At 45.8% G+C, this 14,560-nt stretch overlaps 1 protein-coding gene across 1 annotated transcript in view; it reads right to left on the minus strand.

Moving 5' to 3' along the window:
• Window positions 1-659: 659 nt before the first annotated feature.
• RAB15 (RAB15, member RAS oncogene family) overlaps window positions 660-14,560 on the minus strand; it is a 108,341-nt gene continuing 94,440 nt past the window's right edge. The window contains exons 6-7 of the mRNA XM_075329671.1: window positions 5,335-5,400; window positions 660-1,803 (exon numbers count right to left, since the gene is read on the minus strand). Of these exons, the coding sequence (XP_075185786.1) occupies window positions 1,648-1,803; window positions 5,335-5,400 (222 nt within the window). The 3' untranslated portion in view covers window positions 660-1,647. The remainder of the gene's footprint in view (window positions 1,804-5,334; window positions 5,401-14,560) is intronic.

Genomic DNA, 14,560 nt, shown 5'->3' on the forward strand with positions numbered 1-14,560 from the left:
AACCAACGGATTTGTATGTAAGGTAGTTAGTTCTGGTCAGGGGACACGCCAGTCAGCCAGAGAGTTTCACTCTGAGCACAAAACATACATTAATGCTCATGTGACCGATGTGGCCTTGGTAAAACAAAAATATACTATGTTTTCAAGTCTGATTTACAAAATAAGGCCAATTCTAGGTTTTGGGTGGAAAGCTTTTGAATAGAGATAAGTGGATCGATTCCCACAACTCTGGTCCACAGCCCTCTAGCTGTGGACAGGAGCTGCGCAAGTCTGCTGAGCTATCAGGTTCCACGTTGCGGCGTTCGAATTGCCTCTACATGGTGTGGCATACCGGTAACATCTCACCAGCCCAAGTGATCATAAGCAGAGCCTGGGGTCCTGTAGGGTAGGGAAATTCTCGCAGCTCATGTCCATTGCAAGAGAGCACTGGTCTGGACTGTGAACCGGGTTTGCACAAAGTGATCCACATCTCTTATCTAGATTTATAAAACAACCTAGTGTAAAAAAGGTTGCCACTAGTGATGAGCGAGGGCTACCATGCTTGGTACTCAAATTAAGCAGGTCAGAAACTCCAATGGGCTCAACTCATGCACCGAGCATAATGAAAGTCAATAGGAAACTAGTATTTTTCTGGAATATCTTTCGAAAAAATGGTCGAGCTTGCCATTGACTTCCATTATGCTCGCAACTGGTTTAGAGCCCATTAGAGCGTCCGACCTACTCGTTTCGAGTACCGAGCATGGTAGCGCTTACTCATCACTAGTTGTCACAAGATTTCAAGTTATGCCCCATCTATGGCCACACTACTCCTCTATTCATTGTTATGGGAGTGCCAAAGACTACCTAAGTGCTGCGCTCAGCTATCTCCAGAAGTCCTATTAACAATAAATGGAGTTGATGTGCTAATGATCAACAGCAGCTCCATTCACTTGGGGCTCTTCAGATAGGTGGGAGTCTTAGCGGTCGGACCCCTAGCGATTGGGACGTTATCGCTTATTTCACGGCTGGAGCTAACTTCCAAACTTGAGACAGCACCTTTAATGTTACATAGCTGCCAACCGCATGACATTTTCAGAGACCATTCCATGTTCGCAAAAAGCTCATGTTAGATCTCCATTTACATATGCCGGTTAGGACACATTACTGGGGGAAATAGACTATTTTTTGAATTACAACCCCTTTAACTGGTTTGCCAGCAAGAAAAATGGGGAGTACCAGTCCAAAATTGCTTTGGAGTATATACAAAAAAATATAGGACCTATTAAATTCCTTTCAGAAGTATTTAGATTTTAATTTTACGAAAGCCAACATGGTATTTTATGTATCACGTATTTTGTGTCATAGTAAGTTTTTGTTCTCTCTAAAGAGTATACCCATTAGTGTCTTGTGTAAAATTCATGAACCTGCAGTCAACTATGCATTTATTTCCAAAATTAAATAAATGTTCTTACTTTATTTCCTCATTACATATGCCAAAAAAAAAAAAAAAAAATTATATATAGATATATCTCTAACCATAACTGGGACCATCATCATTAGTTGTCTTGATATCAGCCAACCCCTCAGCACTTTCAGAATAGAACATCTCAAATGCTCTTTTTTTCTGATGAAGCTTCCACCTATATCTCGGTCTCCAGTGTATACAACCTAGCACCAACAGGACTTGGAATTTGCTGTTCCATCAGCTTTGCGGCCATCTTCTTCAAGCTCGGCTAGATTCAGTTCATCGTTGGATGCAATTCGTAAGCCATCTAATTCTTTCTTATGAGCCATTAAGACCAACTCTGTGAGTCGAGTGAAGGACTGGAAAAGAAAACAAAACAAAATATACAGATTAGGGACATGAGAAAAAAAAAAACCCAAAAAAACAAAACCAGTAGTAAACATAATAGGTTGAGTGTAGCCACAGGTTTCTTCGATCCACCAGAGGAAACAATCTGGAGAGTCCAACTAACAGTCATGCTGCCGTTTCCTAGCAGATTTGAACCGCAATCGTTCCTTCACACCTGAAGCGGAGACGTTCCCATCTTGTAAGAAAGGTGCTGAGCCCTGCCTTGTCCATCTGATACCCAACAGCTAAGGCCAGTGACTGGTTTCACTGGTCAATTGACTGATGGGCAAGGAGTCATTACTACACTAGTAGTCCTACTACTACTGGGCGAGCTCGCAAATGTTCATGTTTGGTGGACTTAAATAAATAAAAAAAATATCCAGCTTGGGACTGGACTTAAGTTCAGGTCCCCATAGACTGCAAAACGGGGACTAAAGCAGGACAATTATACTTACCGACTATCACACTGTTTGAGCCCACTCAATTTTATGAATATTCACCGCTTGCCCCGCCCACCCTCTGTGACAGCATCTGTGAATGGTTGCCCTCACACTAGCTAATTGTGTCCCCTAAGTGGAGTGTAAAATAAATAATTGAAAAAAATGGCATAGGGTACCCTATAATTTTGACACCCAGCACAGATAAAGCAGACAGCTGGAGGCTGCAGCCCCTAGCGGTGTGCTTCATCTTGGCTTTGAATCAAAATATGAGTGACCCCACACTGCTTTATTTAAATAAATAAAAAAACAAAACGATGCGCAGTCCCCCCAATTTTCATATGCAGCCATGAAAAAGCTGACAGCTGGGGGCTGGAATTTTCAGTCTTGGGAGGCCCATGATTATTGGGCCCTCCCCAGCCCAAAAATAGCAGCTTGCAACCGCTCCAGAAATGGCACATTCATTAGATACTCAAGTCCTGGCGCTTACCCGGCTCATCCCAATTGCCCTGGAACTGTGGTAATCAGGGTACTATAAGATGTTAACAGCTGTGATTTGTCAAAAAAAGGACCTGGATTAGTAATTAGTAATCATGTACGTAAAAAGAAATGACAACATGGATAGTGTTTTTTTTTGTTTGTTTTTTTTAAAAGATTTTTCTCTAATTTATTAATTCCCAAAACACCTCTGCAGGTCCGACGCAATCCACACCACAATAATCCTGGGTCTGCTACATCCCAAGTTGCAATGCACGGTCACAATAGAAAACGGGACAGATCACTGCAGCCTGCTGGACAGACTGACTGAGCCACAGCTGTGAGAACGGGGACGTCAGCGAATTCACAGTTGTCGATTCACATGGTACCAAAACTGTGACCTCACTCAATACCGAATTACTGGATTAGGTTACGTGCGAACATTGAATATTTGGTTGCACAAATTTCTGCACCAAATATCAATTTCCTGGCAGAAAAATGCATCAAAAACGTCAAAAATGCATTACATTTTTTGGTGCGCTTTTCTGCCAGGAGATGCAGATTTGGTGCAGAGATTTCTGCACCTAAATGTTCAACTTGCATACATAGCCTAATCCGGTAATCAGGCATTGCGTTCAATTAAATCACCTGTGAGGTCACTAGGGGTCACAGCTGTTATTTCAAGTGAACTCAACTCAGGTGAAATCATTGAAATAAACGCCAGATTAGGCTATATCCACAGTTGAGTATTTGTTTGCAGAAATGTTTGCACCAAATCTGAATCTTCTGACAGAAAAACACATTGAAAGCTCATTGCTATGACCTCCGGTGAACCCACGGTCATCACCACTCTCACAGCTGCGGCTCAGTCAGCGTGTCCCGGACGCTACAGTGATTGGTCAGAATTCTAATGTGACCATGCACAGCAACCTCGGGATGTTTGGGTTTTTGTTTGGTTTTTTTTAAAAAAACCCATTTTTTCTGTTTTGTGTTAATTTCTTTTTACTTACACTTAGTAATGGGGAGGGTCTCATAGACCCCCTACTCATTACTTATCCAGGGCTTTGTGGCAGCTGTGAGTTTTTGAAAAGTTATAGCTGTCATTAGCCACTTATATTACCCCGATTTTCACTGGTGCGGCGACATCGGGATGAGCCGGTTAAGTGCCAGGGTTGGAGCTTCTAATGGCTGCGGAAATTCTGGGGTGGCTTTAAGCTGCTATTTTTAGCCTGGGGAGGGCCAAATAACCATGGGCCTCCCTAGCCTGAGAATACCAGCACCCAGCTGTCTTATCGTAGCTGGATATCAAAATTGCGGTAGGTCGTATGCCTATTTTTAAAATAATTAAATAATTTAAAAAAAAAATTGTGTGGGATCACGCTTATTTTAATACACAGCCAAGATGAAGCACACAGCTGGGGCTGCAGTCTCCAGCTGTCTTCTTTATCTGTGTTGGGTATCAAAATACGGGGGACCATACGCTATTTTTTCCCAATTATTTATTTTTACACTCCACTTCAAGGACCCAGACAGCTAGGATGAGGGCAACCAATCAGAGACTATATGTAGGAAAAGCAATGAATATTCATAAGATTAAATGAGCGGACCCAGAAGCAGTATGTCAGCCACGTGGAAACTAAAAGTATAATTGTCCTGCTTTAATCACCATGTTGCTTCTTTTTTCCTTATTTTTAATAGCGTGGCAGAACCCAAACAGTAACACCAACTTCCCTGAGAAGTCTTCGTTCAGAGTCTGTGCATGAACACTAGGTGTCTGATACGGACCCCGAACTTTACAGTTCTGGTTTGCCTATCACTATTAATCACTTCTGGTAGCAACGGAGACCATTGGAGGCACAGTATTGGGGCAGAGATTCATGGGATAAGTAGTGTTTATATATATATATATATATATATATATATATATATATATATATATATATATATATATATATATATATATATATATATATATATATATATATATATATATATATATATATATATATATATATATATATATATATATATATATATATATTTTTTTTTTTTTTTTTTATCTTAGAACAATCTTTACTCTGAACAATTTCTAAAATATCTAAAATGAAAACCCCTTTAAAAAGGGACTATCACATGGTTTTTGGTACCACATCGGACAGCAGCATAATGTGGTAGAGACAGAGACCCTGATTCCAGCGATGTGTCACTTACTGAGCTGTTTGCTGTCATTTTGATAAAATCAATGTTTTCTCTGCTGCAGATCTAGCAGTTATACAGAGCTCATGAATATTCTGGACTACCTGCAGCACGCCAAGTAGTCCTCTAATAATAATAATCTACTGCTGATTAAACGGTGATTTTATCAAAACTACACTAAGCAGTCTAGTAAGTGACACTTGGCTGGAATTAGGATCTCTGCCCCTATGTTTTGCTGCTCACAGATTTAGTGGCAAAAACTTAGTGACAGATTCCTTATAAGTATCATAGTTCACTGTGGAAGATTCTTTAGCAAAATGAACGAGTGCACAAGGACATCAAGGTGATGTGGCATACTTCCTAATGATACATTATAAATACAAAGTTTATTACCTCCTTTATATTATAGTTGGTGCAGGCACTTGTTTCATAGAAGTCCATGCCATATTCTTCTGCAAGCTAGAAAAAAAAACAAACAAAAAAAAACCACTTGTTGGCAATTTATTTTCTTTGCAACATTAGAAGAGAAAAAAAAAAGTTAAAAACATGCTATTCTGCAATCCACTGTAATAATGTATTTTCTTAAAGAAATCTGTCAAACTTTACCCCCCCCCCCCACCCAAAATCATTTATTCAACTGCATAGCCATTTAAAAGATAAGCCAGTTGACCCCTTTTTCACCACCAACCACTGCTCCAGCAGGAAAGAACCACATTTTGAGTCTGCATCTTGAGAAGTTACATAGTTACTAAGGTTGATAAAAGACCTAGGTCCATCTAGTTCACCCTTCCTCCACCAGTTCTACATTTGGTCACTTAAGGTACCGTCACACTAAGCAACATCGCTAGCAACATCGCTGCTGAGGCACGACTTTTGTGACGTAACAGCGATGTTGCTAGCGATGTTGCGGTGTGTGACATTCAGCAACGACCTGGCCCCTGCTGTGAGGTCGTTGGTTGTTGCTGAATGTCCTGGACCATTTTTTAGTTGTTGCTCTCCCGCTGTGAAGCACACATCGCTGAATGTGCAGGAAGCAGGGAGCCGGCTTCTGCGGACGCTGGTAACCATGGTAAACATTGGGTAACCAAGAAGCCCTTCCCTTGGTTACCCGATATTTACCTTTGTTACCAGCGTCCGCCGCTTTCACGCTGTCAGTGCCGGCTCCCTGCTCCCTGCACACGTAGCCGGAGTACACATCGGGTAATTAACCCGATGTGTACTGTGGCTAGGTGTGCAGGGAGCCAGCTTAGAGGTGTGCGCTGGTAACCAAGGTAAATATCGGGTTGGTTACCCGATATTTACCTTAGTTACCAAGCACTGCATGCTTCCACGTGTTGCGACGCCCCAGCAATCCCTGCCAGGTCAGGTAGCTGGTGGAATCGCTGGAGCGTCGCTTAGTGTAACATCTCACCAGCAGCCTCCTAGCAACTTACCAGCGATCCCTATCAGGTTGTATCGTTGTTGGGATCGCTGGTAAGTTGTTTAGTGTGACTGGGCCTTAAGTCACTTATAACCAACAATGTTGTGTATAGAGGAAATCATCCAGCCCTGATATAAAGCTGTTCTAGTATCGGCCATTACTACCTCTTGTGGTAGGGCATTCCACAGTCTGATTGCTTTAACTGTAAAGAACCCTTTCCTATTTAGCTGCCGGAATCACTTTTCTTCCACTCGCAGTGAGTGCCCCTTGGTCCTTAGTATGGTCTTTGGAAGAAATAAGTCATGTGCCAGTCCTTTATATTGACCACACATGTATTTATACATATAAATGAGATCTCCTCTGAGACGTCTTTTTTTCTAAGCTAAACATATGTAACTTTTTCACCCTCTCATCATATGGGCGGCCTCCATTCCTTGTAGTAGTCTAGTTGCCTGCCTTTGAACTGCCTCTAACTTCTGAATGTCCATTTTAAAATGTGGAGCCCAAAACTGGATCCCATATTCCAGATGTGGCCTTACAAGTGATTTATAGAGGGGTAACAATACGTTGGGATCACGGGATCTAATCTCTCTTTTTATACACCCTAAAATCTTGTTTGCTTTTGCAGCTGCTGCCTGACATTGAGTGCTGCTGCTCAGCTTATTTGTAATGAGAATACCCAAGTCCTTCTCCTGTTCTGTAGTCCCGAGTTTACTTCCATTTAATGTATACGCAGTTATAGGATTACTCCGTCCTAGGTGCATTACTTTACATTTATCAACATTAAATCTCATTTGCCAAGTGTCTGCCCATTCTGACATCTTATCCAGATCTTTTTGTAATATTGTACTATCAAGGTCAGTTTTTAATATCCTACATAGTTTGGTGTCATCAGCAAAGACTGACACTTTACTATCAATCCCATCCACAAGGTCATTAAAGGGAACCTGTCAGCAGAAATTTCGACTAAAACCTAACAGATTCCCCCTCTGCAGCTCCTGGGCTGCATTCTAGAAAGGTCCCTGTTACTATTGTGCCCCCTTTCTGACCAAAAAAAAGAGTTTATAAAGTGGTACTTTTGGCTTCGGATTCTCTAAATGTGTCACGGGGGCGGGCTGCCTGATGGCCGTTATTCTGCCCCCTGGTCCTGTATGCCGCCCCCATCGCCGATTTCCATACTTCTGGACGCCGCCCACTGCTCCAGCCATCCACGCGCATGCCCAGTGCCAGCCTCACGGGACTGAGCAGTGTGACCACTGGTGACGTGTGCGCAGACAAGTGATTATGGGCGGGACTGTGACTGTTATCAGCAAGTACCCGCCCATAATCTCGTGAGCGTGCAAACCTCACCAGCGGTCACACTGAGCTCAGTGTAGATGCTAGACTGTATGGGCTGCTTCCAGGGATGACGTCCCTTTGTCACGGGATAGTATTTTGAACACGCCCCTATCACGTGACAAAGGGACGTCATCCCTGGAAGCAGCCCATACAGTCTAGCATCTACACTGAGCTCAGTGTGACCGCTGGTGAGGTTTGCACGCTCACGAGATTATGGGCGGGTACTTGCTGATAACAGTCACAGTCCCGCTCATAATCACTTGTCTGCGCACACGTCACCAGCGGTCACACTGCTCAGTCCCGTGAGACTGGCACTGGGCATGCGCGTGGATGGCTGGAGCAGTGGGCGGCGTCCAGAAGTATGGAAATCGGCGATGGGGGCGGCATACAGGACCAGGGGGCAGAATAACGGCCATCAGGCAGCCCGCCCCCGTGACACATTTAGAGAATCCGAAGCCAAAAAGGTACCTCTACATAAACTCTTTTTTTTGGTCAGAAAGGGGCCACAATACTAACAGGGACCTTTCTAGAATGCAGCCCAGGAGCTGCAGAGGGGGAATCTGTTAGGTTTTAGTCGAAATTTCTGCTGACAGGTTCCCTTTAATAAAGAGATTAAAAAGAATCGATCCTAGCACAGATCCCTGCGGCCCCCACTGCTGACTATAGCCCATTTAGAGAATGTTCCATTTATGACTACTCTTTGTTTCCTATCTTTTAGCCAATTCCTTACCCAGTTGCAAATAGTTTCCCCTAGTCCTTGCTTCTGGAGCTTTAGTATAAGGCTATTATGTGGTACAGTATCAAATGCCTTTGCAAAGTCCAAATAAATCAATCACATCAGCTGCATTACCAATATCCAGGTTTGCACTTACCCCCTCATAGAACCCCAACAGGTTGGTTAGACACGACTTATCTTTCATGAATCCATGCTGTTTGTCAGTTATTATATTATTTTCTGCAACATATTTTTGCATGTCATCCCTTAAAATGCACTTACAGTGTTGCGGGCGGAGGAGGGGACGCCGCTCTCTCCCTCTGCTGCTCGGGTCCGGCCGCTGCGGCCTGCTGCTGCTCGGTGGCTCGAGCGATGAGCCGGATCCCGGGGACTCTAGCGGCACTCCTCGCCCGTGAGTGAAAGGGAGTTGTTGGGTGTGGGGATGGTTTATTGTCCGTGACGCCACCCACAGTTGTGGTGATTTGTTGGCACCACCGCTGCTCTGTATGGGGATCCCGGGAAGGATGGTATGGAGCAGCCAGTTGTGGTGTTGCCCCTCCGTGGGTAGGGGGTTGGTTGTCCCGGGGCCCAGTGATGAGGTGGGAGATTCAGGGCTTGGTGGGGTGCAGGGACGCGGGGGCAGCGCTGTGCCTTGCGGCACTGTGGTACTCACTCAGCCTGAGACGTTGACACAGTTTTACGGTAAACCACACGGCTGGAAAGACTGTTCCCACGGACGGCTGCACTTGCTCTCCCAGTAGGTAACGGTGATGTCCCTTTGACCTGCACCTAGTGTTTCTGTGTTGGTAGCGATGGGTTCCCACCGGTAACCCACTCCCCGGCTTGGATATGGGCCGGAGGAGTCCTGCTTTGCCCGCAGACGCTGGCCCCGAGGAACTGGTGCCCTGGCGGTGGCGGTGTTCCTCCTTAATGGTTGGACTTTTGCCTTCAGTCGGGGCTTGGTTGTTGGGGGATCGACGTCCTCTTCACTGACGGATTTGGCAAATTATGGCGACTCCTAGCCTTGCCGGGGTCCGAGAGGCCCCTGCCCTGGTGCTGACTGTCCTTCGTATACTGCTCCAGACCGCCGGGCCACTACCCGTCCGCGGTCCTTCCAGCAACCTCCGAGCAGTCCCCCTCCAGACAATCACCGCTGTTGCTGACCTTGCTGACACTGTCCTGCACTTAGCCGGACCAACTTCAGGGCTTTCTACGCTCACTTTTTTACTCCTTTTCTTCTTTGCTCCACTACTACTTCACTTTCACTTAGCTGTTTACTCCTTTCCATCCCTAGCTGGACTCTACTCTAGCCCTCAGCTATACTTCAACTGCTGGTTCTTCCCGCCTCCAGAGCTGTGAACTCCCCGGTGGGCGGAGCCAACCGCCTGGCCCACCCCCTGGTGTGAACACCAGCCCCTGGAGGAAGGCAACAAGGATTTTAGTAGCTTTGGTGTTCCTAACTGGGATGTAGGGTGTGGTGGTGTGATGACCTGTGACACCTGGCTTGCCCAGGGCGTCACAACAGCTTCTCAGCCTTGCGGTGTATTTCCTACCTAGCGCCCCCCTGGGCTGATTGACAGGTCAGAAGCCATTTAAATGCCCTGTGAATCAGAGAAGGGAGGGTGGTGCTGGGCAGGAAATACAGCGCAAGGCTGAGAAGCTGTAAGTGCATGGTCATGCCCTAACGTACATCTAGACAACTTCATAACATGACTAAAGGGACAGTCAGCACAGAATGACTGTTCAAATCAAGCACAGGCGGCTCAGTGCATCAGGGTGGGGCAGAACTATAGAGGAAAGGTCTACTGCTATAGGACGAGCAAGTAGAGGAACTCAGGCTGGCCCCAGCTCATTGACCAACCTTTTGGAGTTGAAGCAGTGTTCTGACATCAACTCATTAGTGTTACCCAAATATGTGCCCCCTTTCCATACCTCCCCAGATTTAATCCTGGTTTTTGTTCACTGAAATATATATGGATGCAATTTTGCTATATGTTGTAGGAGGGAATAAAAGAACAGTATTGTGTGGCCATGCTAGCAATATGTTATTGAATGTACTCAGAGGAACAAAATTATAATCTTGTGATACCTTTTAATGGCTAACTAAAATAAAACAAAGTGATGTTACAAAGCAAGCTTTCGCGACATCTCAGGTCCCTTCATCAGGCATGGTATGCCACAATATCTGAAGAAACACAAATATATGCACAAATAGGGCAGAGAGATGGCATAATAAAAGACATTTAAATAAGACACCATCACGTGTCTCAACGCTGGGAGGAAACTAGCCAGGTCTTTCACCGGGTATCCATCCACAGACAGCTGTTTTGGGGTAAGGTCAACCATCTTTGCTTATGTAGTCTTCTACTAGGCAATGCTCCCACTAGCCAGTTTCCTACTCCACACTGATGAGGGGAAAATACCCCAAAACAGCAGTCTGTGGATGGATACCATGTTTGGCATAGGTGGTCTCCTTGACTGGAGACTGCCCTTCCCTTGGTTGTTCCTTCCCGGTGAAAGACCTGGCTCGTTTCCTGCCAGCGTTGAGAAATATGTGATGGTGTCTCCGCAGGCTTTCTTGTTTTGAATATGTTCAGATTGTCACACTGTGCACGACTGTTTCTCTAGTGTCTGGAATCAACACAGGCAGACTTGGGTGTTGACTTGCTGTGTGCGGAATCATAAGCAGACTAGCAAGAGTTAATATTTACTAGTCTGCTTGCTCCTTTAATCACATGTTGTGGGGAGACCCATCACATCTGCTCCCCTCCTATTTATGCTGGTGGAATCCATCTACCCATGCCAGCTATAGTTTATTCTGTGTTAGTCAGTGTGATGTGGTCCCAGACACACTCTGGTGAAAGTTTTGTTTAGTAGTGCTTTTTAACTTTGTGCACTCGTCAAGTTCACCCCTGTTTTGTACTTCCTTCCTGCTCATTTTCCTCTTGAATCTCCTATGGTCAAAAAAAAAAAAAAAGCCATGTCCTTAAAGGGAACCAAACATCAGGATTTTTGTGTATAAGCTGCAGCCAGTGCAGTACTGGCACTATCATGCACAGTGTGTACATACCATCAGGGGGCAGCTCGGGTGTTTAGGCAGTGAAATACAACTTTATAAAGTTTGAAATTTCGTGCACTTTTTGATTGACGTGTGCACCTCTGCAGATAATGTCCGGGCGGGTTATGCAGGAGTTCCCCGCCCCCCCACCAGCCTGTTCCTCCCTCTCTCCTGATGTCCGGGCGGGTTATGCACGTGTTCCCCGCCCCCCCGCGCCGCCTGTTCCTCCCTCCCTCTGGCTGTATGTAAATATCTAATCTTCAGAAACATGGCGCCGGAGTGGGCCTCTGCGCATAGCGCTTATCTCCGGCGCCATGTTTCTGAAGCCCCCGCATTACACAACTTGGTGTCTGAGAGGGCGGCGCATGCGCCCTCGTTTCTTCACAGCCCGTTGTGACCGCGGGAGCGCGCGCGATTAGAAAAGGACAGAACAGCTGACCGGAGGACGTGATTACCTGCTGCTCCTGTATCGTGCCGCCCCAGGACACCGGGCCAACACACCAGCCGGTGTGACATCGCTGTGGCGCCGCCCTCTCAGACACCAAGTTGTGTAATGCGGGGGCTTCAGAAACATGGCGCCGGAGATAAGCGCTATGCGCAGAGGCCCACTCCGGCGCCATGTTTCTGAAGATTAGATATTTACATACAGCCAGAGGGAGGGAGGGAGGAACAGGCGGCGCGGGGGGGCGGGGAACACGTGCATAACCCGCCCGGACATCAGGAGAGAGGGAGGAACAGGCTGGTGGGGGGGCGGGGAACACGTGCATAACCAGCCCGGACATCAGGAGAGAGAGAGGAACAGGCTGGTGGGGGGGCGGGGAACTCCTGCATAACCCGCCCGGACATTATCTGCAGAGGTGCACACGTCAATCAAAAAGTGCACGAAATATCAAACTTTATAAAGTTGGATTTCACAGCCTAAACACCCGAGCTGCCCCCTGATGGTATGTACACACTGTGCATGATAGTGCCAGTGCTGCACTGGCTGCAGCTTATACACGAAAATCCTGATGTTTGGTTCCCTTTAAGTTTATGTAGTTTTATTTACAGTCCTGCCCTAAAACAGTCCAGGAACTTAACACAGGTGCTGCTGTTTGCCATATGTCAGAGGAATGAAATAGTCATTTTTGTTTATTCAGCCATGTAATGTGTTCGGCGTGGATACAATGTGGCGGGATGTGTATCCAGCTGGTGTGGTGCGTTAACAGCCGATAAATCCAATGTTTACATAATGCCAGCAATGAAAAACCCTTCCTAACCCATTCGAACTGGTAAAATTATCTGCTGCATTTGATATGTTCCAATTAAAATCTGGAAGAATCCGTTTTATTGGTTTTAGAGACTTCAGAAATTCTATCGACTGAAATTAGACGAGCGTTGTACATAATGTACTAGAGAGGTAAGAGCAGCGCTTACATAGCCGATAATAAAGGTTTGCACAGTAAACACTGGCTAATATTAACCACAGTGTAATTTAGGGGTGTGAAGTTCCTTATCCGTCAAGGATATTGGGATTATACATAGAAAAAGATAAGCAAAATATTTTCAGACTTTGATCAGAGAATTGGCTTGTATGTAAAGTTATTTAATCCAAGGTTTACAGAAGAACAAAGAAAAATCTGCAGAACCCGACAATGTCTACAGCCACTGGACAAGTCGCTTACATGTATAAGATCAGGAGGAAGAAGGATGTTGAATTTTAATGCCTGATCCTTTTATACTCTGAGACCTGCAACCTGACACCTCCAGAGGTGGATTATCAAAATCTATGTGTGTTAATTCACCCTAAAGAAGAACCCACAAACTACTGCTTTTAAAGGTGTCACAAACCACCGGGGGGGGGGTCACTCAGAAATCCCCCGCGCTGGCTACCAGTACGTCACAATCGGGGGGTAACAAGTGGGGGTCACCCCTCCTTTATACCTCCCGACCGACAGACAGAGCACGTGATGCGCTCTCTAGCGCCCCTCTTATAGTCAGGCCAATTATGGAATTGCCCGACGATAAGCAAGGAGGCCGCTATACTACTTATGCCGATTATTGAAGGGTCCCCGGTGAGAGTAGGGTATATATTCCCCCGACCTCCGCGGGCGGAATATATAAAACCTCCCCGAATCTCACTGGCCTCCCCACAATAATCCTTGGCACAATTCGCTGCCACCAACCGCTTCACGGTAACTATTAGCCGAACACACAGACGTGGGATTCAAGATCGAGATAACAGAACAGCCCAAGATTAATTATATAATTTAATCAGCCTAAAGCACACTAGAAACTACAATATATACAATAGGGAATCTACAGAATATACATATGTCAGAGTACAGTTACAATCAAAGCATGGGTTACAAACAGGCATACACAGTTCCAGCAGTTACCTTGTTGCGTCTGGCCACAGGGGGGCGCTGTACCCAGGTTTCTAGGATCCTTCCCACAGATGTTTCCTACACGTGCCCCCAGCGAAAAGAACACTGGAAAATGGCCGAAGTAGGGTTATCAACCTGGACAAATCCAGGTCCCCTCCTACCTTCGTGACCTCAGAGGGAGCACTGCTCCACCCCTGGCTGGAGTTATGGACAATCCACAACATGGAATATGGGCCATAACTTTGCCTGGGAGCGTCGTAGGCGGACGCCAATGCTCTCATTGTGACAGTTATGAATTTAGCTACAGAACGAGGGGACTCATGACCTGTCTGCCAGTTCCCCATTGGCTGATATCACGCCTGGGGCATTTCCCAATGTCCTGCTCCCATAAAAAGGGTGTGCCGGCATCGTCCGCATGCGGAGACACCATTTTTATGGTTGCCATATTTATCGGAAATATGGCTTGCGAGATATGAACCATTTTTTACTGGAGTCGTTCTGTCTGGCTATTTCCATAGCCTTGCTAACTAGCTAGCAGCCCCCACTACAGGGTCACGGCAGGGAGTCATCCTGTGTCCATTGTCCCCAAGCCACCTAATTTCCATATCACAGGACATGGCCATGGAGGTGTAAGTGGAACACTGAGAACAAGAAGGGAGGGGGCACTGCCAGGGAGTGATGAGGGATTATGACTGGAGTCATAATTCATCTTCATATCCCGG

Source organism: Anomaloglossus baeobatrachus, chromosome 12 (assembly GCF_048569485.1).
Source record: "Anomaloglossus baeobatrachus isolate aAnoBae1 chromosome 12, aAnoBae1.hap1, whole genome shotgun sequence".
NCBI classification, from domain to species: Eukaryota; Metazoa; Chordata; class Amphibia; order Anura; family Aromobatidae; genus Anomaloglossus; species Anomaloglossus baeobatrachus.